The 26377-nt window shown below is 45.1% G+C and overlaps 1 protein-coding gene across 10 annotated transcripts in view; it reads left to right on the top strand.

Moving 5' to 3' along the window:
• Window positions 1–26377, top strand: part of TMEM241 (transmembrane protein 241) — a 105386-nt gene that overhangs the window by 30464 nt on the left and 48545 nt on the right. For all 10 annotated transcript variants that reach the window (XM_042854837.2, XM_042854831.2, XM_042854836.2 and 7 more), the window contains 3 exons: window positions 7196–7230; window positions 8959–9028; window positions 14460–14553. In XM_042854837.2, the coding sequence (XP_042710771.1) occupies window positions 7196–7230; window positions 8959–9028; window positions 14460–14553 (199 nt within the window). The remainder of the gene's footprint in view (window positions 1–7195; window positions 7231–8958; window positions 9029–14459; window positions 14554–26377) is intronic.

Here is a 26377-nt window from a genome sequence, read left to right as displayed (position 1 = left end):
TAGAACATTTTAATTAAGTGCTGTTTAAAACTGTGTTAGCCAGTTATGGTCAACCTAGGGCACAGCTGCCTTTAACAGATGTTAAGAATCTTAGGGTGAGCAGACGTCTCGTTTTTTAAGGGACAGTCCCGTATTTAAGCCCTCCTGTGGGTGTCCCGACTTTTTCTTAGAAAATACGGGACAAGTTGCCTGTTTTTGTCTCTCTTTTCCCCCCCCCCCGCCCTCCTGGCAGCTTGTGCTGGTGGCTGGATCCCTGCTCGCCAGCCACCCACCCACTAGCGGTGAGTGAGATGGGTCCAGTGGCCGACGATGGGGGTGGAAGTACAAGGCTGGTGGCGGGGCCAAGCTGAAGTGCATGGGGCTGGCTGCTCCCCCTGCTGGTCCATCAGCGCAGCCACGCTGACTGCCAGCTCTTGGCCAGGAGGACCCCGCCCACCGTCCCGTTTCCGGCTGGCACTGGCTGTGAGCTGTAGTGGCTGGTGAGTGTGGGCAGGTGGCAGCTGGTTACATATCGCACCTGCTGCCCACCCATCGGCCTTTACGTGCTCCCCTCTCACTGTCTTCTCCCTGTTTTGCCACTTTGCCCTACTTCTTCAGCCCCGCTGCTCCTCCATATCCCCCCCAGTGGGGCGTGTCCTGCTCCCAGTGCTGTGCAGAGAACCAGCCCTGGTCGGGGCGCTCAGCTCACCAACAGCCTGGCTGGCAGGCTCCTTCTTTCCTCCACTGCCTTTGGCTGGGCCAGTGCCCCGGGAAAGCGCTGGGCCAGGGCAGCCTCTCCGCCCCTCAGCTAAGCTCTGGAGTGGCGGGGTGGGGGGGGTGGGTGGGAGGGAAGCGATTTCCAGCCTGTTCATGCCCTGACCCTGCAGGCTCCACAGCAGCCCCCTGGACAGGGGCTTAGCACCCTCTTCACCCCCCCAACCCTCTGCCCTAGGTCCTGCCCCTAGGGAGTGCGGGGCTGCTCTGCCCCCTAGGCACCCTCGCCCGCTGAGCCACCTCTCTGGTCCAGTTTGCTGAAGCTCCTGCAGTCAGGTTCCCTGGGCCTTCATGCACAATGCATCCTTAGGGCTTAACCCCTTCCTGCCCACGCTGTAGCTGGGGGACAGGAGGTGGCTGGGTTATATGGTGGCCAGCAGCAGCCTGGAGATGTTAGCTGCCTTTTGACACTGTGCAGGCAGGAAGGGACAAGCTGCTTCCAGCCACGGGGGCGGAGGGAGGCGATATGGGGGAAGTGATGAGCTCTGCAAAGATATGAGCCAGGTCATCCCTCCCCACTGCATCCCCTGCGGCTGGAAGCAACTCCCATCCCTTCCCTCCTGCACAGTGCCGAAAGGCTGCTGCTGGCCATCTTCTGGTGTGAACCCTGGAAGAAATCTGGGAAGGGGGGCATGTGACCCTGCATGTCCTGTTACTCCCCCACCCCCGCGTTGCCTCAGGAAGATGCGGCACCAGGTACCAGGAGAGGCAGGTCCATCCTGGGGCTCCAGCGAGGCATGGACGGCAGACAGCATCGGGCAGGGAGGATGGGGTTGGTCGGTTACCTCCCCAGTGTGAGAGAGGTGTATGGGACTGTGTGTGTCACCCCTCCCTGTGTGAACCCTAAATCCTTAAAGATAAGAAGGTTAAAAAAAGAATCCAACTACGCAGTATTTCTTTTTAACAGGGGCTCAGTCAGCTTGATGTTAATTTGAATGTTTGTAGTGCATAGTTCTGATTGATTGCTGTTGAACTCGCTTGAATACAAGTAATTTTACCAGGTGTCCCGTGTTCAGCATTGGGAAATGTGGTCACCCTAGTTAAGATGGTCAAGTTAAAGCCTGTGAGGAAGCCCAAGATTAAGCTTGACCAATGTAGAATGTTGTACACACTGCCTTGTCTATACCAGACTTCTAGAATGTGTTAGTTAGCATGTGTTAGCTAACAACGCACCTTGTATCCTAGTTCAGACAAGGCCCCAGTCTTCTGAGATGCCAGGTTCTGTGAATGTGTGGTGCTTCTCACTGGCCTTGTCTACTTGAGCACTTTTCATGAAATGTCACACTATTGTAGCTCCGCTGCGTACTGACGGTGTGGAAAGGGGCAGCCTCTGCTGCATACTGATGCTGCTGGTACCTGTATCTTCATATTATCTAACCCTGATCAGATGGTTTACATTTGACTATGCAGGAAAAAGCCACCGTGTGAACACAACTTGACAGTGATTGCTGTAACAGAGTCAGATGAAAGCGTTACCGCCTGGTTATGAAAACAGAGTTGCACTTTTACTGTAGATGATGCCTGGATGGAGCATTAAAAATTTTGCCCCAAGCTATTGGATGGCTTTAATATATTAGTATAAAGTTCTTTTTTTAAAAGATCAAATATTTGCTCCATCTAGTATTGCCAAGAGTGTAACTGAAACAAACTAAATATCTTAATGCCGCCTGTTCCCGCATGCACTGGTTCTTGTTTAAAATCTGGAATGAATTTTTTAGGAGACTGTCTTTAGTGTGGGCATTAGAAACATGGAGGTGGACTTTCCAGAACTAGATAGGTCTGAAGAAGGATTTGCTGGATTGTGAAAATATGGTATTTCTCACACCTCATCACTTAAAGTATCTTTCTCAGAAAGTTGACCACCATTTATGTGATGTTTCTTAAAACTATTCTAGAAAAGCCTATTAAAGTTCACTTTTACCAGTCTGCAAATAATCGGTCAGCCACATAGCCTGGATAGAAACCTTTTGTCTCTAAAAGCTGGGAAGTTTGGTTCCAATATCAACGACTGGGTGCTCTAGCTGACCATTTTGAGGGCTTCCCTCATAACTGGATTGTCTGATTCAGTCTATTGTCCTGTTCTTTTCAGGGGACATTTTGCTGCTCTAGAGTAGAGCAGCAGGACACAGCTACCTCTCCATGGGCTTTAACTCATCTTGTTGCTTTCAAATTTACCAGCACTTTGAGAGGTCTGAGAGACATAGCAAGGTTCAACCAGCAAAGAGATGTGTTTACTGCTCTTCCTTTTCCTTTGTTCCTCCGTTCCCATTTATTGTGTCTTTGGGCTTTGGTCATTGTCCCCCCGCCATACCCTCCACACAAAATGAGTGGTGTGTTGACTGTGATAGATACAGTTTAAATATTTAAGAATCTACTTTGATAAAATGGTGGAAATATTATATACATTGTATGGAATGCTGAGTCTTCTGTTCACTAGCAAAACTAATTTAGAGCTAATTCCACTAGCTGTATAATCCCCAGTCTTTATAGGGCCTATTTTGTCATGACTTAGAGTGGGTTTGTTATTTTAATCAGCACATGGACGAAAAATCGCAGGGAATTAATCTGCAAAATGCCACAGTCTGCCTCTGTTGCTGTTGTTCACAAGGCAAGATGCAAATAATTTTAGATTGCAGATTTGAAAAGACTCTTGAACTTCCCTAGTTTTTCAAATCTGAGATAGCAATGAGGTTCTGGGACATGTAGTGTGATAGCCCTCCAGAGATAGTGCTTCACTATCTGCAGTTCTTGCATAGGATGAAACATAAATGCAGGGCAGGTTGTGGCCTATCCTAACAGTGCCAGTAGTAGTCCTGCTCAGGGCCGGCTCCAGGCACCAGCCCACCAAGCTTGTGCTTGGGGTGGCACCTGGAGGAGGGCGGCGCGGCGCTCCGGCTCCGGCCGTGCGGGAGAGCGGAGCCCCGGCCGGCTCACCGCCCTCCCCGCGGCACTCTGGCTGGTCGGGGAGAGAGGAGCCCCGGCTGGGCTCTCCGCCCTGCTCCCAGGGCTCTGGCTGCCGGGGAGAGCGGAGCCCTGGCTGGGCTCGCCGCCCTCCCCCCGGCGCTCTGGCCGCCGGGGAGAGCGGAGCCCTGGTCGGGCTCTCTGCCCTCCTCCCGGGGCTCTGGACGCCGGGGAGAGCGGAGCCCCGGCCGGGCTCGCCGCCCTCCCCCCGGTGCTCCGGCCGGTTGGGGAGAGCGGAGCCCCGGCTGACTCGCCGCCCGGGAGAGTGGAGCCGCGGCAGGTTCGCCGCCCTCCCCCCGGCGCTCTGGCCGGTTGGGGAAAGCGGCCTGCGGCCGGGCTCGGCGCCCTTCCCTGCCGCGCTGGGGTGGGGGAGGGGCGGCGGGAGGCTTTTTTGCCTGGGGCGGCAAAAAAGCCAGAGCCGGCCCTGGTCCTGCTCACACACATGCTGATGCTAGTGCTTCCTGTCTCTTGGCTGGAGTGTGGGTGAGGGGTGGGCAAAGAGGTGTCAATGCATGCTGGGTACTCTCCCCCACAGCAATTGGGCAAGGACTGGGTGCAGTTTTGGTTCCGTCCTCCTCCTCCCCATCCCATGTTGTGACTAGCAGAGCTGGCAGGGTGTGCAGTGTGAGGGCAAAGTAATGTGCACCTGGAAAGTGGTGGCACTAATTGCTTCTCCTAGAAACAATGAGTCACAATTCCTTCCCAAGTTTTTGCCTGTGGAGAGATGGCTGTGTGCCACTCCTTACACAGAATCCTAGAAATGTGGGGCTGGACGGGACCTCAAGAGGTCATCTAGTCCACTCCCCCACCCCACGACGAGGAAGGATTAAATACATCCCAACCTGACAAATGTTTGTCAAACCTGAAATGATGGCAATTCCATAAACTGAGCAAAGGCTGAGTTTGTTGCTCTTAATCTATTGGATGTTTGTCTGTGAAACTGAAGTGCAGACAACTGGTAGTCTCTGGCCAAGAGAAACCTAGGACATAGAAGGGGAGGGGTGTTTTCAGGTTTTGATTCAAGTGTGTTGACAGAAATATGTGTAAAGCCTGTAAGAGTGCACACCCACATTAGAAGTGGCTTTAGGAAGAGTTGCTAGGCTTTCTCATTTATGAGCACAAAAAGCTGCACTGGATTTTTTTGCTATGATGAAGGCCAGCTTTGCAGGCATAAATTGCTTTTCTTGCTGGCAAAACTGCCCCATAATCGGACAGAAAAGCATACAAGGTGCAGCCCAAAATAAAATATTGTGGGTTTGGGAAAATCAGAGATCTAGTGCTTCTACTCCTTATCCCTTGCCTAGTGTCCTAAATTGTCTTTTGGGAAGTCCCGGAGTCCTTCAGGCAGTGCCACAAGATGTCCAGTTGAGACCATAAATACAGTGCAGCTTACTTCAGTTTTAACCCACTGGCTTAGGCTGCCCCTTGCCCCACTAAGATTTTTGTTTCCTTTGGATCTGAGCCTGGGATGTCAAAGGGTTATCAATTCCCCTTGCTTGCAGATGAAGTTTCTTACCCAGGCAAACATATACACATTTCCTACTCTCCATAATCTTATCAGTAAAATATGTACAAAGCAAAAATGGGGACTGTAGCACAGCCGTAGCCACTGTCGATGCAGCTTCATTTGTGCTTTCATTCCCTTGTTGTGTTTCATATTGAGTAATAAGCAACGTGCCTTCACCTCCTTTGCTAGGTTTACCAGCAGAATTGATGATGTCCATAAATTTGTGGAATTGGGGTTTATTTAACTGAAGCGCCTTCTGGGTATCTAGTTTGGAGGCAGCAGCAGAGAATTACATACTGTGTGTTCAACAATCTAGAAATGTTGACTTTTTAATGTCTTTGTGGCACAACAGTTGTTTGTTAAAAATACAGATATTTAGAGACTGGACATTTTCCGCCAGGTAATATATAGTTTAAGTATTCTGAAGAAAATGTTAAGCCTAAGCCACTTGACCATATGCTTAACATGTAATTTCCCCCTTTGCCTTGTGTACTGCACTACTGGTTTCAGAGCCAGGACCCTCACCTCCACACCCTTTGGGACCTTAGTATCAACATATGCCCTGCACCAGCCAGAAAAGCTCCATGCTTCATTGAACTCTAGTAAGACCCTGCTGCAGGCCCTGTCTTTGGCAGCCACAACTCCTTCTCATTGTGTAGGCCTCCATGGCTTTACTGGTTGGGTTGGTACCTTGCAGCCATCCTAGATCTGCCCTAGGACTGCAGGAGACAGTAGCAGTTAATTGGGGGAAATTGTGATGCCTTCAGCATGTCTCTTCACTTTCATAACTGCAGTGCCTACCAATGGTCAGTCAGGTAAAAAGCAGGGCCTCTGGCTGAACTGCTGCCCTCCATCTTTGTTGCTTTTCCTCCAGTGACCATCATGGACAGCTGTCTTGTTCCAATTTGGAAGCAGCTAGAACTTGGCTTTGGAAGCATAGCTTCTTTGAAATCATAAAGCCACAGAATCTTTGTGCATGGTGAAGGACCAATAATTCTGTAGTCTTTTATCCTTGGAGACAGGGTGGTAACTGAACAACAGGTGCTTTTCAGGAGAGACATTAGTATTGACTGGGAGTCCCTTCACCCTTTAGTTTTGTGGTGTTGGCTCTGGTTATGTCAGTCTTAGAAGTCAGGCTGGGGCCTCACAAATCTTAGTTCAAAGGCCACAAAACCTAGAACCGGCCCTGACTGATTTTATAATTTATATATGCGAGAAAATGTGCATTGATAAATATTCTTTAAAATTCCCCTTCCAGTGTTGAGTGTGTTTGGAACTCAGCAGTGAATAGCTTTAGAAAAGAAAACTAAATGCTGTTAGTTCTGCTGAGGCCAGGAGTTTCACTAGTATGCTCTTTCTTTATAGATGTTCTAATTGTAACATGAATACTTGTTCCTTGCATCTAAGTGACATTTTGAGTGTGATTCTCACAAATATGGGCACACAGTGCTTGCACAAACATACATGTGGAACTGGATGCTTAATTTGCACATGCAGTTACCCCAATCATGCCCACAAATCATTGTTTGCACACACAAGGTCAAAATTCTTGTACAGAGAGCGAGCTCAAGGCTTGCACACTATAGGGGGGAGGGATAGCTCAGTGGTTTGAGCATTGGCCTGCTAAACCCAGGGTTGTGAGTTCAATCCTTGAGGGGGCCACTTAGGGATCAGTACTTGGTCCTGCTACTGAAGGCAGGGGGCTGGACTCAATGACCTTTTAAGGTCCCTTCCAGTTCTAGGAGATAGGATATCTCCATTTATTTATTATTATTTTTTTAGTCCCACTTAAGCTCCATTTTGATGACGTAAGTGATACAGAGGCCTGTGCTGTCCCATTGCATAGGGGAGAACTTCACTCATTAATGAACAGTTATGTGCACTGTCCATTTGTGAGCAGATTGTTTGCACCCTCCTTTATTCATAACTTTTGTATTCAATTTGTAGTAAAGTATTTATCATTTCTTTCTTTAGTGTGGTGCTTTTGGCCTCTGCATCCCATCCAGCAGGTAAAGTGAATAGAGAATGTATTAACCTTTATTTTTTATGGGTTCTGGTTTGATTTTTTTTTTTTTTTTAATGTATGCAGTTTAAGATCAGACTCTACATCCTGGTGCAAAATCTTGAAGAGTCAACAAGAAAACCACGTGGAATTGCTTGCACGAAGGCTATGACAAAATAACTGTAGTAAACTTGTCTCAGGCCCTCCCACAGGGCTGAATCCTGCACCACTAGGAGGTTTGCTACTGAATTAACTGGGAGTAGGATCAGGACCATCTAGGCCATGATACAACGTTCAGAAAGGAGAGGGGAAAGGCGCCTATCATTGTGAGATCCATGACCTGATATTTAATTGCATCTAATAGCCTGTCATATGGACCCTACCCGCCCTTTGCAAAAGAGCAGCATGGGACCCTGACTAGCAGATACTGCAGACTATAGCTTGCATTTTAGCTGACTGGGGCTAGTCCCAAGGATTAGCTGGTAGACTGATCCCTTGAGACCAAGGCCTACCAGCGAGCCTGGACGCTGGGTTTCCTTCCTTATGCTCTTCTCAATGCTAAATTGAGGTCTCACTCTGCTCCTTGCACATGGAGTAAGGGGGTCTCTTTTTTTTCCCCACTATTCACTTCTCCCCTCCATCACAGCCCATGGTAGGATTTTGTCCTTCACTGTGACCAAAGGGCCAATGATAAGTAATAATTCAGGGAGGTGAGGCATGTTAGAACATAAGAATGGCAATACAGGGTCAGACCAAAGGTCCATCTAGCCCAGTATCCTGTCTTCTGACAGTGACAATGGCAGGTGCCCCAGAGGGAATGAACAGAACAGGTAATCATCAAGTGATCCATTCCAGTTCCTGGCAAATTTGTGGTTTACTAGTCAAAGCAGTGGCGGTGGAACCTGTCCATATTTCTTTATACAGAAGATTCAACCAGTCAGAAAGACAAAGGGAAAAAGTATTTAAGAAATGAACAGGTACCGCTCTTCAGCTAGTGGGAGCTTTTGGTGCTTTATAAAGCCACTGTGCCTGCCGTGTCTTCCCATCAGGAATTATGAAAGAGAAATGCCCAGTGAAATAGGCACACATTTTTAAAAATTGAAGGAAAACACTTTGAGAATTTGTAGAGCTTGGAGGTGAGAGAACTCCAGACACTAGGTACTCCTGAGAGCTCTATGGGTCAGACTTCCTGGAAATGCAAATATTCACCAGCCCTACTCTGCTCATATTTGGAAGAACATTTTTAAACCTCCTGACTTGCTGTTTGTGACAGAGTTCAAATTCCAGAGAGGGAAGCAGCCAATACATGTAAATGTTTCCTGTTGCACAGCATGGAACTAAAAGAATTAACTGACTTCAGTGGAAACAAATTCACCCCTGGGGGCCCTCCAGTAAAACTAGCGAATGCGGTGCATGCCTGGTCATTGGAAACTGCAGTGTCAACACAATCATTTATGTGCCATTAGAAACATATTAGCCAAGAATACTTTTACATTTTCTACAACCCTTTCTCCCTTTTTGAACAAAAGGCAGGAACCAGCTAGAACTGAGAAAGTCAGGAATGAATCATTAAAAACATTATAAATGTGGAAAACTTAGTAATTTAAAGAGTCAGGCAGCTGTAAAGGAATGTTAAACTAATACTGTAATAACTATTTAATTGTTGTTCCCCAGTTGTTTGTAACTATGTGTATTTTTGCCAGTTTTCCACTGAGCATATTACTTTGTTCCTCAGGTGATCTCTTCAGTGCCTTGGACTTTCCATTTCTGTATTTCTACAGATTTCACAGCAGCTGCTGTGCCAGGTAACCTCTCCATACTGGGGTGTGTGAATGCTTTTAGAATAATTGGTTCTGTCAACTTCCAACCTTGACTCTCAGTTAAAACCTGAGTTAGATACAATAGTCTGTTTTGGCACAAGCCAGTAAAGCTGCAAAGCATTGACTTCCTCTGAAATGCCATTGAGGGCCTGAGATTCAAATTTGCCAGGGGTTGTTTCATCAGAGGGGGAAGGGGTATCGGTATGTGCAGTGTGGCCATGAGGGTTCCCAGCCGCCATTAAAATAGTTTTACATACCGTAGCAAACCTTTGATAGAAAGCATAGTATTGTAGGACTGGAAGGGACCTTGAGAAGTCATCTAGTCCAGTCCCCTGCACTCATGGCAGGACTAAGTGTTATCTTAGCATCTCTCAAACGCTTCCCAAATTGGAATAGGCCTTGTAAAACTTGCTGTTTGTGGTGATTACAAGGCATTAGTCTTGAGCACTATATTAGTGTGCATGGATTTATTTGCCTGTACATCTTGTTACTTGGCAGAATGGGTTAGTCGTGTAAAAGGGGAAGGCTGTAACAATTTTGAGTAGCAACAGTTCACAGCCTACTAATGTTATCCTGTGAGAATTACATTATTTATTCTATATCTCCTTGCTCTGTTGAAACTTGCAGCCTTCTCTTAATCTTCTGTTCTTTGTCCACTAGATCCATTAATATCTTAAGTTGAATTTCAACTTTCATGCTAAATGGTTCTAAAATAGTTGTGGTGTTTCTTGGGACTTTTCTTATTTTCTTAACTTGATCTTATTTACCTATTGAAAGGGTTGACATAATGTGAAAAATGATCATAGTCCTGATGCTACAATTTATTTTCATGGCGGGGGGGGGGGGGGGGGGGAAGGGGCTGAAGTGGAGAGAATGATCTCTTCCAAACTAACTCCCCTGTGTGGATGCTTGGTTCTGAAATAAAAGTGACTTTATTAAAGAATAATTACTTCTCTTTGTGAGTGAAGAAATTATTTTGTAATCAAGTCACTTTTCTCCCAGGATATAGTGTCCACATAGAGTTATTCCACAACAGCTACATGGTCACTCCTCCAGTAGACAAGATCCAGTTTCAGACTCTAGAGAATGCACTCTCACTCTCTCACTCACTAGGAGCCTCAGATTTGTCACCAGTGCTCTAGGCTCTCCTCTCCCTACCCTGTGTTAAATAGTACTTTACATCAGTGTTTTCCAAAAGGTGAAGCTTTCACCACAGTGGAGGCACAAAGGAATAGTTGAGGTATATTGTCAGACCTCTCAATTGCTCTCTGAGTTCTCACTTTCATTTTTTTGAAAAGTAAGGCTATGTCTACAGTGTACTTTTGTCATTAAAACTTTTGTTGCTCAGGGGTGTGAAGCCCCCCCTTGAACGACAAAATTTTTAACAACGAAAAGTGCCGGTGTGGATAGCACTTTGTTGACGGGAGACGCTCTCCCAGCGACGAAGCTACCGCCCCTCGTTGGGAATGGTTTGCGGGTATGTCTACACTTGCAGAGTTTTTGTGCTATAAGTTTCACCAGTGATAGGGAACTGGTGACAGTAAAGCGCTGGTTTGTGTACTCACTTACTTCCTCAGGCATCAGAGAGTGTTTACATTAGCAGCACTTCCATCGTGAATGAGATCAGCGCTCTAGAGCAGTTCTCTCCATTTTGACGATGGGTCTTGTGGGAAGGGGGTGAGGGGTGATCGTGGGGCATCCTGGGTCCCTGCACAGCCTCCTGTCCCCAAACACTGATCAGCTCCAGTAGTTCAGCACTGCTCCAAGCAGGGGGTTTGCTCCATGGAACAGGCATTGTTACCTGGCCAGATAAGTGAGTACTTGCCAAGAAAACAGGAAGGGGAGTTTCGAAGTTCCCCGGGGCTTTACAGGGGAAGGGGTGGATGTCCGTTTATCTGGCATCAGAGCAGCAAAGCTGCTGGCCAGAGTGGTCACCTAGGCACTGTGGGATAGCTCCAGGAGGCTAAAAGCTGTGTAAACAGAAAGAACCTGTCTTCACTTGCACATCACTGCAAGAGCATCACTGGTAAGAGCTGTATGCCTCTCAAGTCATTGGCAAGTGTAGATGCTCCCATGGTTTTTGTGCAAAAAAGACTTTTTCTGCTTTAAATGGCAAGTGTAGACATGCCCTTATTTTATCTCTGGGACAGCGGCTACACTGTGTACCTTACAATGGTGCGGCTGTAGCGGCACAGCTGCACCGTTGTAAGGTGCGCAGTGTAGACATAGCCTAAGTCTTTAGCTGTTATGGTTCCCAAGAAAACCTTCACAAATGCAAAGTAAGTATAAACAATGCAGCAATGTCAGCTTGAGCATGCAGAGTGCCTGAAACAATAGTTCTGAGGTGTAAACTGCCCCATTTCTTTCACTGAGATGCCCATGACCATACTTTAGATGTCACCATTGTTAGCTCATGGAGGAGGGGTGAAATAGTTAACATCAACCTTTTAAAAAGTGTGTGTGTTTAGGGGGTCAGGAAGGACTTGCCAAGGACCCCAGAAGATGCATAATAAAAGTAAGCTGGATAGTTTTTACCAATACACAGTGGGGCTGTATTTATTTGAAAGCAGTTCAGTTTGGACTGCATTGTGGGTAAGGGAACACACATAAGTGAACAAAGAGCAATGAGAACTAGTCGATACAAGTGATGTCTTAGTAACTGGGAGGAGTATTAAACTGCACAGTAAGGCACACGAACCCTGGCCTAAAAGCAGAATGTCAGCAATATACCTGCCATTTATCCTAATGGGCATTTTATTTACCTCAAGATTTGTTTTTAAGAGATGACTTAAGAAGAAATGTTCCTGCGCTTCTCATTGCACATAGCTATGCTTCCCTTTGTTGGTGCAGAGGAGTGTTCCTGAGAGATCGTTACAATCTTTCAGCATAGAATAGTGGTGCTCAATCTTTTCCAGTCATGCCCCCTCCCCATTAATGGAATCTGCCTGTGCTGCCCTTCCCTCCCCCTCCCCCCCCAATACTGCACAGCCAAGGCTTCCTCAGCAGCAGAGCTTGAACTGAAAATGGAGTTGGGGGCGGAACTGGGGATGGGGGAGGAGCTGGGCTGGGGCCAGAGCAGGGGGCGGCAGTGTGGAGTCACATGCCCTCCCCCCAGATTGATGCCTCTGGGATGGATGTCCAGCAGTGAAGAGGCAGCATTTCCCCTGGCAGCGGCATTCTATGTGCCTGGGCAGCTCAGGGAGGGAGGAAGTAGCCAGGCAGCTGTCTGCCGGCTGAGCTCCTCCCCTGCCACATGGGGCTGCTTTGCTTTCCCTGCTGCTGGGGGCCCACTGTTGGCTCTGACTTCCCCCCAGACTCACCTCAGCGGATGGTCTGCAGAGCTTGTTTCCCGGGCCCAGAATCAGCATTCCACAGCATGAACCTGCACCATTAACACCATGATTTGCACATTGCTGGGTCCCGTACTTTGTGAGAGGTCTATTTCTTCATCACTCTTGTCGCCGCGCTACAGTCGCCTCCTCGCCTGGTTTTGCCTTGGCATGTTCTGGCTCTGCATATACTCCAGGACAATGCGCGTGGTGGTCATAGTGCTCATAATTGCCGCGGTGATCTGAGCGGGCTCCATGATCCCAGTGCTATGGCATCTGGGCTCAAAAAAGCCGCGAAACGGAGGGAGGGAGGGGCGAGTGATGACATGGCTTACAGGGAATTAAAATCAACAAAGGCAGCTGTGCATCAGGGAGAACCACAAACACAAACAACTGTCACACAGAATGGCCCCCCCCAAAGATTGAACTCAAAACCCTGGGTTTAGCAGGCCATTGATTTCAAGGAGGAAGCGGGAAGCACATGAATACAGAACAAATCTGGTCCATCTATCTTTTACATCTTAGGCTGGCAGCATGACTGACAGCCATCGGCATCTTCTGGGTGCTTGGCAGAAAATGCTGCATTACGATTGCTAGCCATCATCGTCAAGACGGTGCAATAGGACTGCCGGCAGGACTGAGTCTCCAGGAGACAAAACATGTCTGCCCAGGCGCCTCTGACCGAACTCACTGAGGAGTACGACGACGACGGATACCAATCATAATACAGCATCTGCTGCCAAAAGGCAAGGAGCTGCTGCTGTATGCAGTCCCACGTCTGCCAGCACCCAGATAGCCAATGACAGCTACCAGTCATACTGCACCGTCTACTGCCAAAAGGCAATTAGCTGTTGCTGTGTAGCAATGCAGTACCACGTCTGCCGGCACCCAGATGACATATGCTGACAGTGAGCTGAGCTGACCAGGCTCCATGCTTGCCATGGTATGTCGTCTGCACAGGTAACCCAGGAAAAAAGGCGCGAAACAATTGTCTGACGTTACTCTCACGTGTGTGTGTGGGGGGGGGGGGGGGCTGACGACATGTACCCAGAATCCCCCGCGACACTGTTTTTGCCTCATCAGGCATTGGGATCTCAACCCAGAATTCCAATGGGCGGTGGAGACTGCGGGAACTGTGGGATAGCTACCCACAGTGCAACGCTCCAGAAGTCGACGCTAGCCTCGGTACTGTGGATGCAGTCCGCTGACTTAATGCACTTAGAGCATTTATGTGGGGACACACACAATCGACTGTATAAAAACGATTTCTAAACAACCGACTTCTATAGATTCGACCTAATTTCGTAGTGTAGACATACCCTTAGCCTCATTACCCCATCACACTCTCCCATGCTGCTAGTGATGATGTCTTGCAACCCTTTATGCCCCTGGTCATGCCACAATGTGTTGCATAAGTATGTTTGAAGCATTTCTTTGAATCCCCTCACTAGTTAACCCTCAATGGCTCTGTGAATTCACTTAATCTGTCAGTTAAGAGCATCAGGACGTCTTATTCCCCAACACTACAGATTTATTAATTTATTCTCTATCCACCATAATTGAAGATACATTTGACATTTTAATTTGAAGTTTGTGTCTTTAGGAAGGTTAAGCAATATGGCAATATTAGAAACTGAAATTCTCCAGTGGTTGTTTCAGCTCAAGCGATCACAGAAGTTGGACTGAGTGAGAATATGGGCCAAATGTATACGTCTGGCTCCCATTGAAATCTTGAATGATTTGAATGAGAGCCATTGGAACATCAGAATTTGACTTCATGTTTCCAGTCACCTGTAGAGCATGGATTATGCTAGTGCATTTTGGCACCCATTAAAGACCAAGCATGAGGTCATCAAATGTTCTTACTTATACTGCAGCCCCTGATTGGAAAAAAACAGGGTCTCTTGGACATAAAATAAGTTCTTTGTCTACCAAATCACCAACTCCAGTTCTTGAATAACACTACCTGTGGAACATTTGTTTAGCTTTGTAATAGGAAAAGAGATATCAAGAAACCTGTAAGATTCTGGCTAATAGAAGCTAAGAGAATTCTCTTTATTAATGGAAACTTTTTCAATCCTTTACAGTGGACTGTTGGGATTCTTTCTGATGTTGCACACAGTGAAGCTAAAAAGCATCACATCCTCATGGCAATATGCAGCCTGGAGTTTCCTTGCAAAGGTAAGAGAGACCATCAGCTGAACTTGGAGGATCTCTGTCTCCAGTGGGTATACTGTGAGCTAGTTGAACCTCCATATACGTGTACTTCCCCCAGTCATTCTAATTAGACACCAGGTACATCTGTCTATTTCATACTCTACACATAGCAGAGTTGAGGCAGCCCGTATCAGTCACCTGTGGCTACCCCCAAAATAATGGGCCATACCAGCTGAGAATCTGACCTACTGGCTCCAAGCACTGCAGTTAGATACTTTCCATAGGTGGTATTTCTTGTGAGATACTGCTGCTGAGAATCACGTCGGTGTCTGCCAGCAATTATTTCCCTTGTTGCCTCTTCCTTCCCAGAAGCACTGGTTTTCAGAACCACAAAGCCAAAACCTGGATCCATAGAAGCCAATGTCACAACTCCCTTTGGCTTCTATGGGGGCAGAATTTGGCCCAATGTTACTTGATGGCAACCTGAAATGGGTGATACTTGTACTGAGTAGTTAATGGCTTAACTGTTAAACTATTCACAGTATATAAAGTCAGAAGGGCTGGTTTGACTCCATTTCCTATATGTAAATTACCCAGTTTAATCATTACCATGTGTGATACCCTGAAGCCTCAACTCCCCTGAGCAGTTTGTCCTCAAGTTTTTCCCACTAAAATGAATGAAACTGCTTTTTTAATGGATTTGTATAATACATTTGTTTACAAATGGCAGTAAAATGACTCCTTGGTCTTTGTTCTGGTGGCTGCGGGAAAGGAGTGTCACTGTTTTTGTACTAAGTATTTCTGAAGTCTGTCTCAGTAAAACTCTGCTAGTCCCATGGAATTTTTGTTGGCTTGAATTTCTCCTAGAAGAGTCTGGCTGTGGAGGTTTTAGTGCCTTAACCTTCTTGTTCATTGGTAGCAAGTCAATTGATTTAAAGCTTGCTGTTAAAATATGATGTACTTGGCAGAGGTACATTCTACATGGGAATAGCTAACTCTGTTAGCTGATGTTGTGCATAAGGAGAAGAGGTTCTATGTGTAGTGTTTATGAAGTATCAAAAGACAGGAGGACGATGGGAGATGTTATTGTAAAGCAGACTTGGGCCTTCCCCATCTGAAATGGTTCAGAGTCTCAAACTCTGTATCTGGATCAAAGCTTTCCCAAAGTTCAGGGATGTTTAGATTTGGGGGCTTTGTTCAGAGCCAGCTCTAGATGTAGCCTTCACAAAATATGGTTATGCCATTGTTGTCAGTGGAGTTTCACCAATTTACACTAGCTAAAGATATAGCCCTAAACGTTCATGGTCATTTAGTTAACGTTTGTTTTCTTGGAATCAGTCCATAAAGGTTAAGTTTGTTTGCATTAAAGTTCTTTTATCCAAAACAAAATAACTATTTTAAAGGAGAAAATTAGTTTTCTTACCTTTTTGTAACCTTTATTACAATGTCTACACTGTTGCTCAATAATCATTTATATGCCTTGTCTCGAGTATAAAGGGGACGCAGGTACCAGGTACATGTGGTCTGTCTAGCTCCAGTTAATAATGATACAACTGGTACTTTGCATTTCTGTGATGCCTTTCATCCAAGAGTCTCAAAGCACATTACAAGCATTGTATTAAGCTTCGCAATACCCTTCTGAAGTATGTAAGGAATACATACATACCACTGCTGAATTGCAGCCACCTCTAGGGTGCAGCTCAGCAGCTGATTAACTAAATATAGAAATATTACCCAACAGTTTTGGGAGAGGAAGCAGAGAAGACTATTTTATACCAATAGTTCTGTGGGGGGCGAGGGGTGGATGGGCAGAATATAAGCACTTGAACTGAAATTTGGCCAGACCAGAGGAGTTAATACACCAAGTCTTATAAAATTGTCATGGGATATATCGTGACCACAAGTAATCAGGACTCTGGGTTTGATGCTTCATCTGAAGGATGTCTTCTATTGCATCATATTGCCATCCAACACTGAGCAGGGCATTGGTTTAACTACCGACTCATTCAGAAGAGAGAGACCTACCGAATCACCAACACCACTTTCCGCGGCAGCTAGGTGTCCTTTGGAGGTCGTCCAACCTTGGACAGCACATAAGGATTGAGTGGATCACAGCACAAGATACCATAGCGCCAGATTCAGATTTAGCTTTACCTAGTATTGTAAAATGTATTTTAGCCACACTTTTAATATTCTTTTAAAAATGACAGAGAAAGGGGAAGAAAGTTAATGTAAATAGGAAATAATAGAAACTATTTAAAACTAGACACACAAAATGAGGGAGATGTGCCCATGGTTGTAAGTTTTCCCCTTCCCCCGACCCCCCACTGGATCTCAGCAGCAGCAGCAGCATTATATTCCCACACAAGCATTTTTCTTGGACTGAGTTGTGCCCCAAGTCATCGTCTTAAACTCTCAGACTGACTGGAGTTTTCACCAGCAGTTGGAAAGAAGCAGCAGTTGAGGCCAGAATGTGTTTGTCTTGAGAATTAGCCAAGAAAGGAGAGTGCTGTAGTCCTCAGCAGCCCAGGCCTCGAGGGAGATTCAGAGAATCAAGAATCTGTTTTCCATTCGGATGCTTTGTACCTATGTGACTGGTGAACTGATACTGTGATAGCGGCCATCACTTCATGTCTTCTTAAGCATTGATGCACCAATATACCATCAATGATCCCTAAAGAATCCTGCTTAACAGATACAGTTAGACATTCTTTATGCAATCTACATATCTGGTCCCCTTGTCTATTTATTTTCATTCAGTTCAAAACAGGACTAGGGGGGGAGGGATAGCTCAGTGGTTTGAGCATTGGCCTGCTAAACCCAGGGTTGTGAGTTCAATCCTTGAGGGGGCCACTTAGGGATCTGGGGTAAAATCAGTACTTGGTCCTGCTAGTGAAGGCAGGGGGCTGGACATGATGACCTTTCAAGGTCCCTTCCAGTTCTAGGAGATGGGATATCTCCATTAATTTATATTTATAACTTGTTTTTTAAAATACTTTGACTATCTGCAGCAACTTAGTCACCACAGGAGTTTTTCAGGTTCTTCGGTCTGTAACAACTGTTTGAGAGACAAGGTGGGTGAGGTAATATCTTTTATTGGATCAACTTCTGCTGGTGAAAGAGACAAGCTTTTGAGCAACACAGAGCTCTTCTTCAGGTCTGGCCCAGAAGTCAGTCTAATAAAAGATATTACTTCACTCACCTTGTCTCTCTACTATCCTGGGACCAACGTGGGTACAACTACACTGTAAAAGCTGTTGACAGTTCTGGTGTTGACACATTGCTGAGTACCTCCGGATCAGTCTGCATGTACACTCTGTGATATTCAGACTAATAAATGCACTCTGCACATTCAGTTTAAAAGCAAATACTGTGTATATTAGTCATAGCTGTATAGGCATGTGAGAAACATTGAGAAGTGTCCATAAAACAAAAACTACCTTTAAGATGTACAAAGATAGAATCCTTTGTCTCTGCTTTGTATTGACTTACCCCCAGAAGAACAAGAATTTGAAGATATGTTGAGACTGCATGTTTTAATTCACAAAATATGTTAGTATCATGGGTCATATATTGGAATGAAAAACCAGAGTCCTTCGTATACACAAACTGAAACATCTGGTGAGAACTCTAATGAGCTCTAATAGTGCTGTCAGTGAGGTTTATTTAGATTAGGGCTGCTAATCTGTATTGAGAGATTAAACATGTTGGGGTCTCTCGGAATTAGGCGACAGCCGCAGTTTAAATTGCTGAGTTAGGAGGAATAATGTCATTGCTTCTCAGTGCTATATTTGATCAATGCTCTGAAGTTTATGGGAATGTAAGCATATGTCAGATTATATACAGCTATCCCATTAATATTTTGGTGAACTGTTGTATGTTTGGCCTGTACCCAGCAGGTCCCTACTGAATTAGTCTATTGCGAAGAGGAGGATGGGGAATAGATTTGGATGCTTCCTTTTCTTTCTCTTCCTCCCAAAGATAAAAAACCGAATATAATCTAATTGAAGTCAAACTGCATTGGCTCTTCTACTGGCTTTTTGTACTCTGGCTGCAAAGAGTTACTGTAATCTGATTTGAAGATTGGAACTGCCTTCTCTGTGGTCTCCCCAGATCCCAACTCTACAGGCTGCAGCGTATGCAGACTGCTGCTATTAGCTATTTCACACACAAAAGAAGCACAATCCTATCACCCCTGTCATCAGACAACTGCACTAGCTCCTTATTTATTATCGCTGGATATATTTGCCACAGGTTACCTCATTGGCCTTGTCTCTTTCTACGCCCCTCCCCAATCCCTCTTATGGCTAATACTGGTGGCCAGACATGGCTTTAGTACTTTTGTGGGGGCTTCTGGAACAATATCTTGCTTTCCTCATCTCAGATATAACTGACTGGTGTGATCCTAGCACTATGCACAGAGCCAGCCTAAAGCTGGGTTAGTGAGGTGGTTCTTTAGGACGCACCCCAAACTGAATAATTTCGCTTTGTACGTGTGTTTTATGCCCTCACAGACTCCCGCTGAGGAAGTGTAGCACAGATTCATGAAAATGGATTAGATCTGTTTACATCTGAAGGCTATCTGCAAACAGTAGGATGATTATACATCCCGTTTTGGCTGGGACAGTCCCTTTTTTAAGCCTGTCTTGGGCATCCTGACTTTTTTGGCAAAATTGGGTATTTGTCCAATTTGTCTTTTTGATTTGATCAGTTGGCAAGAGCAAATGGGTCAAATGCCCACTTTTGTCAAAAAAGTGGGGTGCGGTGAGGAGGAATGTGCAAGGAGGTGAGTGGCGATGCCAGCCTTACACAGGGGCGGGTGGGGGGATGGCAGAGCTTCAGTGGGGGACAGGCAGGGCTCGGGCAAATGGCTTGGGCCAGCTCTGGGTGGGCAGGGAGGGCTTGGGCCAGCTCCCCGCAGTGTCCCATTTTCCCTTTGGGAAATATGGTCACCCTAACAAACAGGAAGGGGCTAGAACTGTGCTTTTGTTTTGTTTTGTTTTTTTAAAGAAAGCCAAGATTCTCCCAGACCCGGGGGGCCCATGGCCATGAGCTTCATGAAGTCCAAAATCTAGCTCTGCTGGCTGCCTCTGCATTTCTTCACACAATCTAATGGCCAAAGGCATTCTCTGCTGGAGTTCCAGCCATCTGGAACAGCAGCTAAAGTACCAAGGAAAGCAAGACAAAGATTTCTGACTCGCTCTGCCTTATCAACCTTTCACTGTCTTTGAACCTCCCCTAAAATGTCTTTCTCTCACTCCTGTGCCTCTTAATTTTCCTCTTGCTGTGCTATTAGTTGTTGTTTAGCTCTCTAGCTGAATTAACACTGTAAAATATTATGGGTCAGGTTGTGAACCCCTTATTCCTGCTGATATGTAGTTACTCACAGGAGAAGTCCTTTCAAAGGTAATGGATGCACATGGGTCACTCCTAGTGAAGTCAGTAGAACCACTGATGTAACAAATTTCTCACCAGTGGGCCTAAAGGGTTCACAAACTGGCCCTGTGTGAACACTTGTGTAAAAGCTTCTATACAAAATAATGTTGTGTTATATTGCACATGACCAGTCAGTGTTCGAGATTAAAATATATTTTCCTCTTGGTGTACAGGTATACTCAAACTAATGTGAGAGTAGCTCTTGGCTGACAGTCCCCTTCCTTCCTTGGTTTGGAACTTATCAAATTGCTTATACAAGAACTGAATAAACTCTGACTGGAGTTTTATCTGTACTGCATATTATCTTTAGCCACGGCTTCGGTGCAAAGTATAAGAATCTTGCTCCCAACCTCACTCCCTGATCTGGAAGAACTGTGTAGTGGTGTGCCTGGCACCAGGGGGAGAGAGAGACTCTTGTATCACTCTTCTGCCCAGTGCCTTGAGTGGCACTGCTGTGAGCCATGTCTAACTTTCAGTTAGAGAGTGAGTTTCCATGCTCTGAAGGCTTCAGAGAAGAGCCGAGTGGAAGAAGGGATTTCCGGGAAAATAGGAAGATTTTTTTAAAGTTAACTTCTTCCATCTCTAACATATAGATCATCCTCAGTTTTACTAATCATAAGGATAATGTCATCAATCTATTTTGTATGGAATATATTCCATCTGTGGTGGCACATAGGTAACTTCTGTTGAAATCAATGGGAGCTAGACATGTGGATCAAAGAGAGAATTTTACCCTGTATATTTAAGCTGAACTTAACTAACAAACAAGGCAATCAGTGAGCCCTTAATAGTATCTTAAAGGTCTATAAAAAGCAGTGTTGATGCAGATCACTTGTTGCAACCAAAAAAGTATAGGTTTTCTGGTTGTTTCCATGGAGATAACTTGATAGTTGTGTTGTAGCATCCACCACTAATTATACACTGAAATTTCTAGGAATACTTCAGAACAGTCTCCATAACAACCCTTCAGTATATAACATGACCATTAAGCTAAATGGAGTATGGCCCTTGGGCATTTAAAATACAGTTATAAGAGTGAGTCTCTTGTATAAGAATAACTGAAATGTTTGAGAATTTGAAATCTCTCAAAAATGGAAAATTTTAATACCTATTTTAAAGCTCTTCATATTTTATAAGGATGTGTACAAGTAATTAATTACACGGGTAGGCAGCCATATAAAATACACACATGGCTATACAGGTTTTAGGTGTGGTATTGATATATAGCTAACTATGAAGGCATGTAGGGGAGTACAGTTACACATTGCTACTTGGTGCAGCATTGTCTTACAAGCAAGGTGCAAGTTTTAACCTGTGCTCAGTACTGTAAGTTACTTCTCCAGTAGGAGCAGACATAAATCCTGAGGGTTGGGCAGAAGAGATGCTCTTTAATGGTCAGTGTTCATTTAGCCATAACCATATCCACTTGAAATGCTCACTGCACACTTTATTAAATGCCAAGATAACCCAGTGAGCATAGATGCTAGCTTGAAATATGACACAATTAGGTATCTTCCACCCCACTACTGCCCTTTCCCATATACACACCATGTCTCCTTTCATATATTCAAGGGCAGAGAATGACACAGTTTAAAGAGAATCTGTCAGAAGCTGATATGGTTTTGAATTGCAGAGGAAACTGAATTTATTGGTTCCTATGCTTAATAGATTCCCACCCACCCTCATTTTTATTTAGTCTCCCTGAGTTAGTTATATATGGAGAGATAAAGCTGAACAATGAATCATGAGTGTAAGTGGCAAGGAGAAGACAAGTACTGGCTTGGAAATAGTTTCCACTGCTAATATCCATGCCAGATGGATGAAGTACTGAGTACTAAATAATATGCTAACATTGAAGATTTCAAAGGTATCTGAGTTACAACATACATTTGAAAGGAATTTAACGAGCAAAACCTACCACATCACACTCCCCTTCCATTGGCTCCCCATTCATTTCAGGATGGAATTTCTCCAGACTTCCTCACTGACTTCAAGCCTGAGCCTGAGAGGGACCTTATCTCTTATTGACTTCAGTAGATGTTTCAGGCACTCCGTTTCTCTTGGGATCAGGCCCCTTGTCTGTCTCTCTCTCTCTCTCCATACCTGTTTTTTCAGACACACCTCACCAGTGTCAGTAGGAGAGTGCTCGTTGCAGCTCTTGCCACCTGGAACAAGTCTCCTGTATCTTTCTGGCTCATCAGCTATCTCCCAAATCGCCTCTGAAAAACTTCCTTCCCCCACCCCCTTGCCTGCATTTCTTAATTTTTTTCTCCCTCTATTATTTAGAAACCAGATTATAGTACTTTGCCCCCCTTGGGGTCACTGTGGAGCCACATGGCCCCCGGAGAGTCAGCATGGATGAATGGCTTGAGTTCCAGATGTACAAACTATCCCTGAAATCCCCAGTGCACAGGGGACGTATGCAGCCTGCTCACTTTCCTATGTCTGGCTGGCCCTGTGAGCTGACATGAAGGGGAGTGGGGTAGGTCCCTGTCTCCTACCCATTCCATTCACAATGAATTGCTCCCCCGAGGGTGCTAGGAGGGAACAATCTTTACAGTTCCTTGATTGCAGGGACTACATTTGTTCCTAGCCCTTGCTGGGGGAACGTGGTGGGGGCTGGAACAAGACGATACTTTCTCCATACTTGTCTCTCTCCTCACATGCATGAAGAGTCCAAGGACAATTCAGTCCCAACTCTGTAATATACCTGGGGTGGTGTGTATGAGAGACACTATTCAGAATGAGTTGAGTTGTATTAACATTTTTTGGGGAAAAAAATATATATAATGTATAATATAAAATAATACAGAATATTTTTTTGACCTTCTGTACCCACCCAATGATTATATGGCACTTTGTTTTTTCATGGAAAATTTAAACTTTCAAGTAACCCAACTTTTCCTTGCAGTCTTTAGCATAATAATAATAATTAATGACGATGATGATAGCATGTTAATTTCTTTCCATTACATCAACAGTAAAGCAGCATAAACACCACCAGAAAGTGGTAATACAGAGACTGGAGCTCTCTTATTGTCGGGTTGTATGGAAAGAGGTCAGCAAAGAACTTAGTTATCTGGTCTGGGAATTGTTTGTTCATGAATTAGGTTCTCCCAAAGGAGCCATGAGATGGGAAATATAATAGGAAATGGACTTTTAACACACATTTAAATATCCCCAAGTGTGTGTTTTGCAGGAGAGTGTAGAGAGGTTGATGGAAATTTGCTATTTTGGTTAATGGATTTTTTGAAAACCAGATTATGCATCCTTAACTTTCTTATGCTATTTCCAATACCATTGACCTCTCTCTCAAGAGTGTTCTGTGTTGCAGAAATATGATAATTCAATAGTTGTGAAACACTGACATCAGCCAGGAAAGGTGTTTATACATACTGTGAAATCAGAAACAAAACAGTGCACCCCTATTGCTCGTAGTCTCTAGCTTTTCACAGTTAAAATATTTCTTTAACACAGGTGGCTTTGTAGAGGCCGGCATTATTTCTGAATGCCAAGCCAATCAAATTCATGATATCAACTAGTGTGTAAAGCATCAGTAATGGGAGGAGGGGATGGGATTTGTTGAGGGCATGCCACTTCCAGGGGCCCTTATTGCAAGATGCTGAGCACTCTGACCCTGATCCAGCAAAACACTCAAGCATGTGCTTAAATTTAAGCAAATGAGTAGTCCCATGAGAGACTACAGATTAAAATTATTTTAAGTCTTTGAACTTGATAAAAAAATACAAATGGAAGCTTTCATTCAAATCTTGGTGCAAATGGTTTGTATCAAATTACTTTTGCCTTCATACCTGAATCTCAGAGAATTAACTACCAAGGATATTTTGTAAGAACAGCATTATGATTGGCATACATATTTTTCATGATCTCTGAACCTGTTTCAGGTCATAAAAACCCTGTGCCCATACCCATTTAACTCATAGACTTTAAGGTCAGAACAGACCATCATGATTATATAGTCTGACCTCATGCACATTGCAGGCCACAAAACCTTGCCCACCCATTCCTGTAATAGACCTGTAACCTCTGTCTGAGTTACTGAAGTCCTGAAATTATGATTTAAAGACTTCAAGTTACAGAGAATCCACCATTTCCACTAGTTTAAACCTGCAAGTGACCCATGATCCATGCTGCAGAAGAAGATGAAACCCCCCCCAGGGTCTCTGCTAGTCTGCCCTGGGGGAAAATTACTTCCTGACTCGAAATATGGTGATCAGTTATACTCTGATCATGTGGGCAAGACCCACCAGCCAGACACTCTCTACTAACTCAGAGTCCTCCCCATCTAGTGTCCCACCACCGGCTGCTGGAGATATTTGCTGTTAGCAGTCGCAGATCAGCTACTTTCCATGGTAAGGCAATCTCATCATAACATCCCCTCCATAAACTTATCAAGCTCAGTCTTGAAGCCAGTTAGGTTTTTTGCCCCCACTGCTCCCCTTAGAAGGCTGTTCCAGAACTTCATTCCTCTGGTGGTTAGAAATCTCTCTAATTTTGAGCCTAAACTTGTTGATGGCCAGTTTATATCCATTTGTTCTTGTGTCCACATTGATGCTTAACTTAAATAACATCTCCCTCTCTGGTATTTATCCCGGCCTCTGATGTATTTATAGAGAGCAATCATATCTCCCCATAGCCTTCTTTTGTTTGGGCTAAGCAAGCCAAGCACTTTGAGTCTCTGCTGAAGATGTTAGGGTGTGGCAAAGGGTGTAGTGGAGGTTTAAAGCACAGAACATTTTGAATATTATATATGCCCGCTCAAAGGTTTGTGTGTACAGATATCTGTTGTCATTGACCTGAGTATGTCAGTCATAGCAATAAATTGAAACAAAGTCCCTGGTAAATTAGGTGTGTGTTTCCATTCTGGGAAAATTAAATTTTAGCTAGACAGGTGACTAGGATTATGTACAGAGATGAAGGACTCTCAAAAGGAATTTGCACACTAGAGCTCAGCCAAAGATTATACTTCATGGAATTTTATGAAAATGGATATTTTGGTGAAATTTAGCCCTTGCAATTTCCTCTTCTCCACAATTTACTCCTCAGCAGACAAATTAATATGATCCCATGTCTGTGTAGGTCCAGAACTGAACAAAGTGTAGGCCACATTCTTTGCTAGAATAACTCTGACTGGGGTATCATTACATCTTCAACTTCAGTGGAGTTGTGCCGGCAGAGAATTTGGCCCTGTATTTTTAAATCATTTCTAGGAAGGCTGTGAAGGATCTCCTTCCAATTCTGAATGCCCTACCCTGCTTACTATGGAAATGCCAGAGTAGCTCGAAGGCTGTCACACAGCCTTCTCCCAGATGGTGCTGTGTTTAGTACAGTACTGTCATATATCAGATGACAGTTTCAACAGCCATAAGCTCCACAGTTTCAATAAACCTTTGTTTAAACCGTGAGGCTGCAGTACTAGTAGCTACCAGGAATTAAGGTTGCCAACTTTCTAATTGTTGACAACCAGACCCTCCTGCCCTGCCACTACCCCACCTCTTTCCTCCAAGTCCCGCTCTTCTTTGCCTCTCCCAGACACCACCACTGTTCGCTCCTCTCCTCCCCTCCCCTCCCCTCGCCTCCTCTCCCCTCATGGCTTGCTGCTTGCCCCTTCCCTTTCCTCATTGCTGGATCCTCTGCATCTCCCTCGCCCACTCCCGCCTGGGCTCCCTCTGTTCTGGAGCTGCAGTCTGACATGGAGCCTGCCTGCCTGTCTGCCCTCAAGATGCAGGTAGGATGCAGCCCTGACTGAACAGGGGCTGGTGGGGGTTTGATGACCCAGCACCTCCTCCACCCCCAACCTGTGGTAACTGGATTTGTGGTGTCGAAAACCGGGCACCTGGCAACCCTACCAGGAATTGTATTGTACTATAGCTTTGCCCTGCACATGGCAGAGCTATGGGAATAGCCCTCCACTAGACCCACAGCTGTGTTTGTGATCCCCTTCTTTAACTTCAGCCTGAGGGATATTTGAGTTCTAATGCCCTCGCCTTTTAGGGATCCCACCTACAGTGTCAAAAGTGTGTCTCATGCATGAATGGTATTAGGATGAATTGTACAAGATCTGCTGCAAGAATCATGCCTAATTAAAGACTTGTCTTCTCTGCATTATTATTGTATGTGCTGTGGTAGCACCTTGACCTGCCACAATCAAGATCAGCATCCCCGTGTAGAAGGTATTGTACAAACAGAGACTGGAAGACAGGTCCTGTGCAAAAAAGCTTATAATTTCAACATAACTAGGTATAGTGTGAGAGGCTGATGCATTCTCTATGGGAGAGACGATACCTCATTAAACGGACCATTGGTCTACTCCAGGCCTGGCAAGTGGGTGCCACAAGCAGTTGGAGGCAGGAGTGGTGAAGGGAGGCAGTAATAAGAACATTTGTGTACA

This window comes from Chrysemys picta, chromosome 2 (genome assembly GCF_011386835.1).
Source record: "Chrysemys picta bellii isolate R12L10 chromosome 2, ASM1138683v2, whole genome shotgun sequence".
Taxonomy (NCBI): domain Eukaryota; kingdom Metazoa; phylum Chordata; order Testudines; family Emydidae; genus Chrysemys; species Chrysemys picta.
The sequence above is the reverse complement of the archived record's forward strand: the minus strand, read 5'-3'. Positions and strand labels throughout refer to the sequence as shown.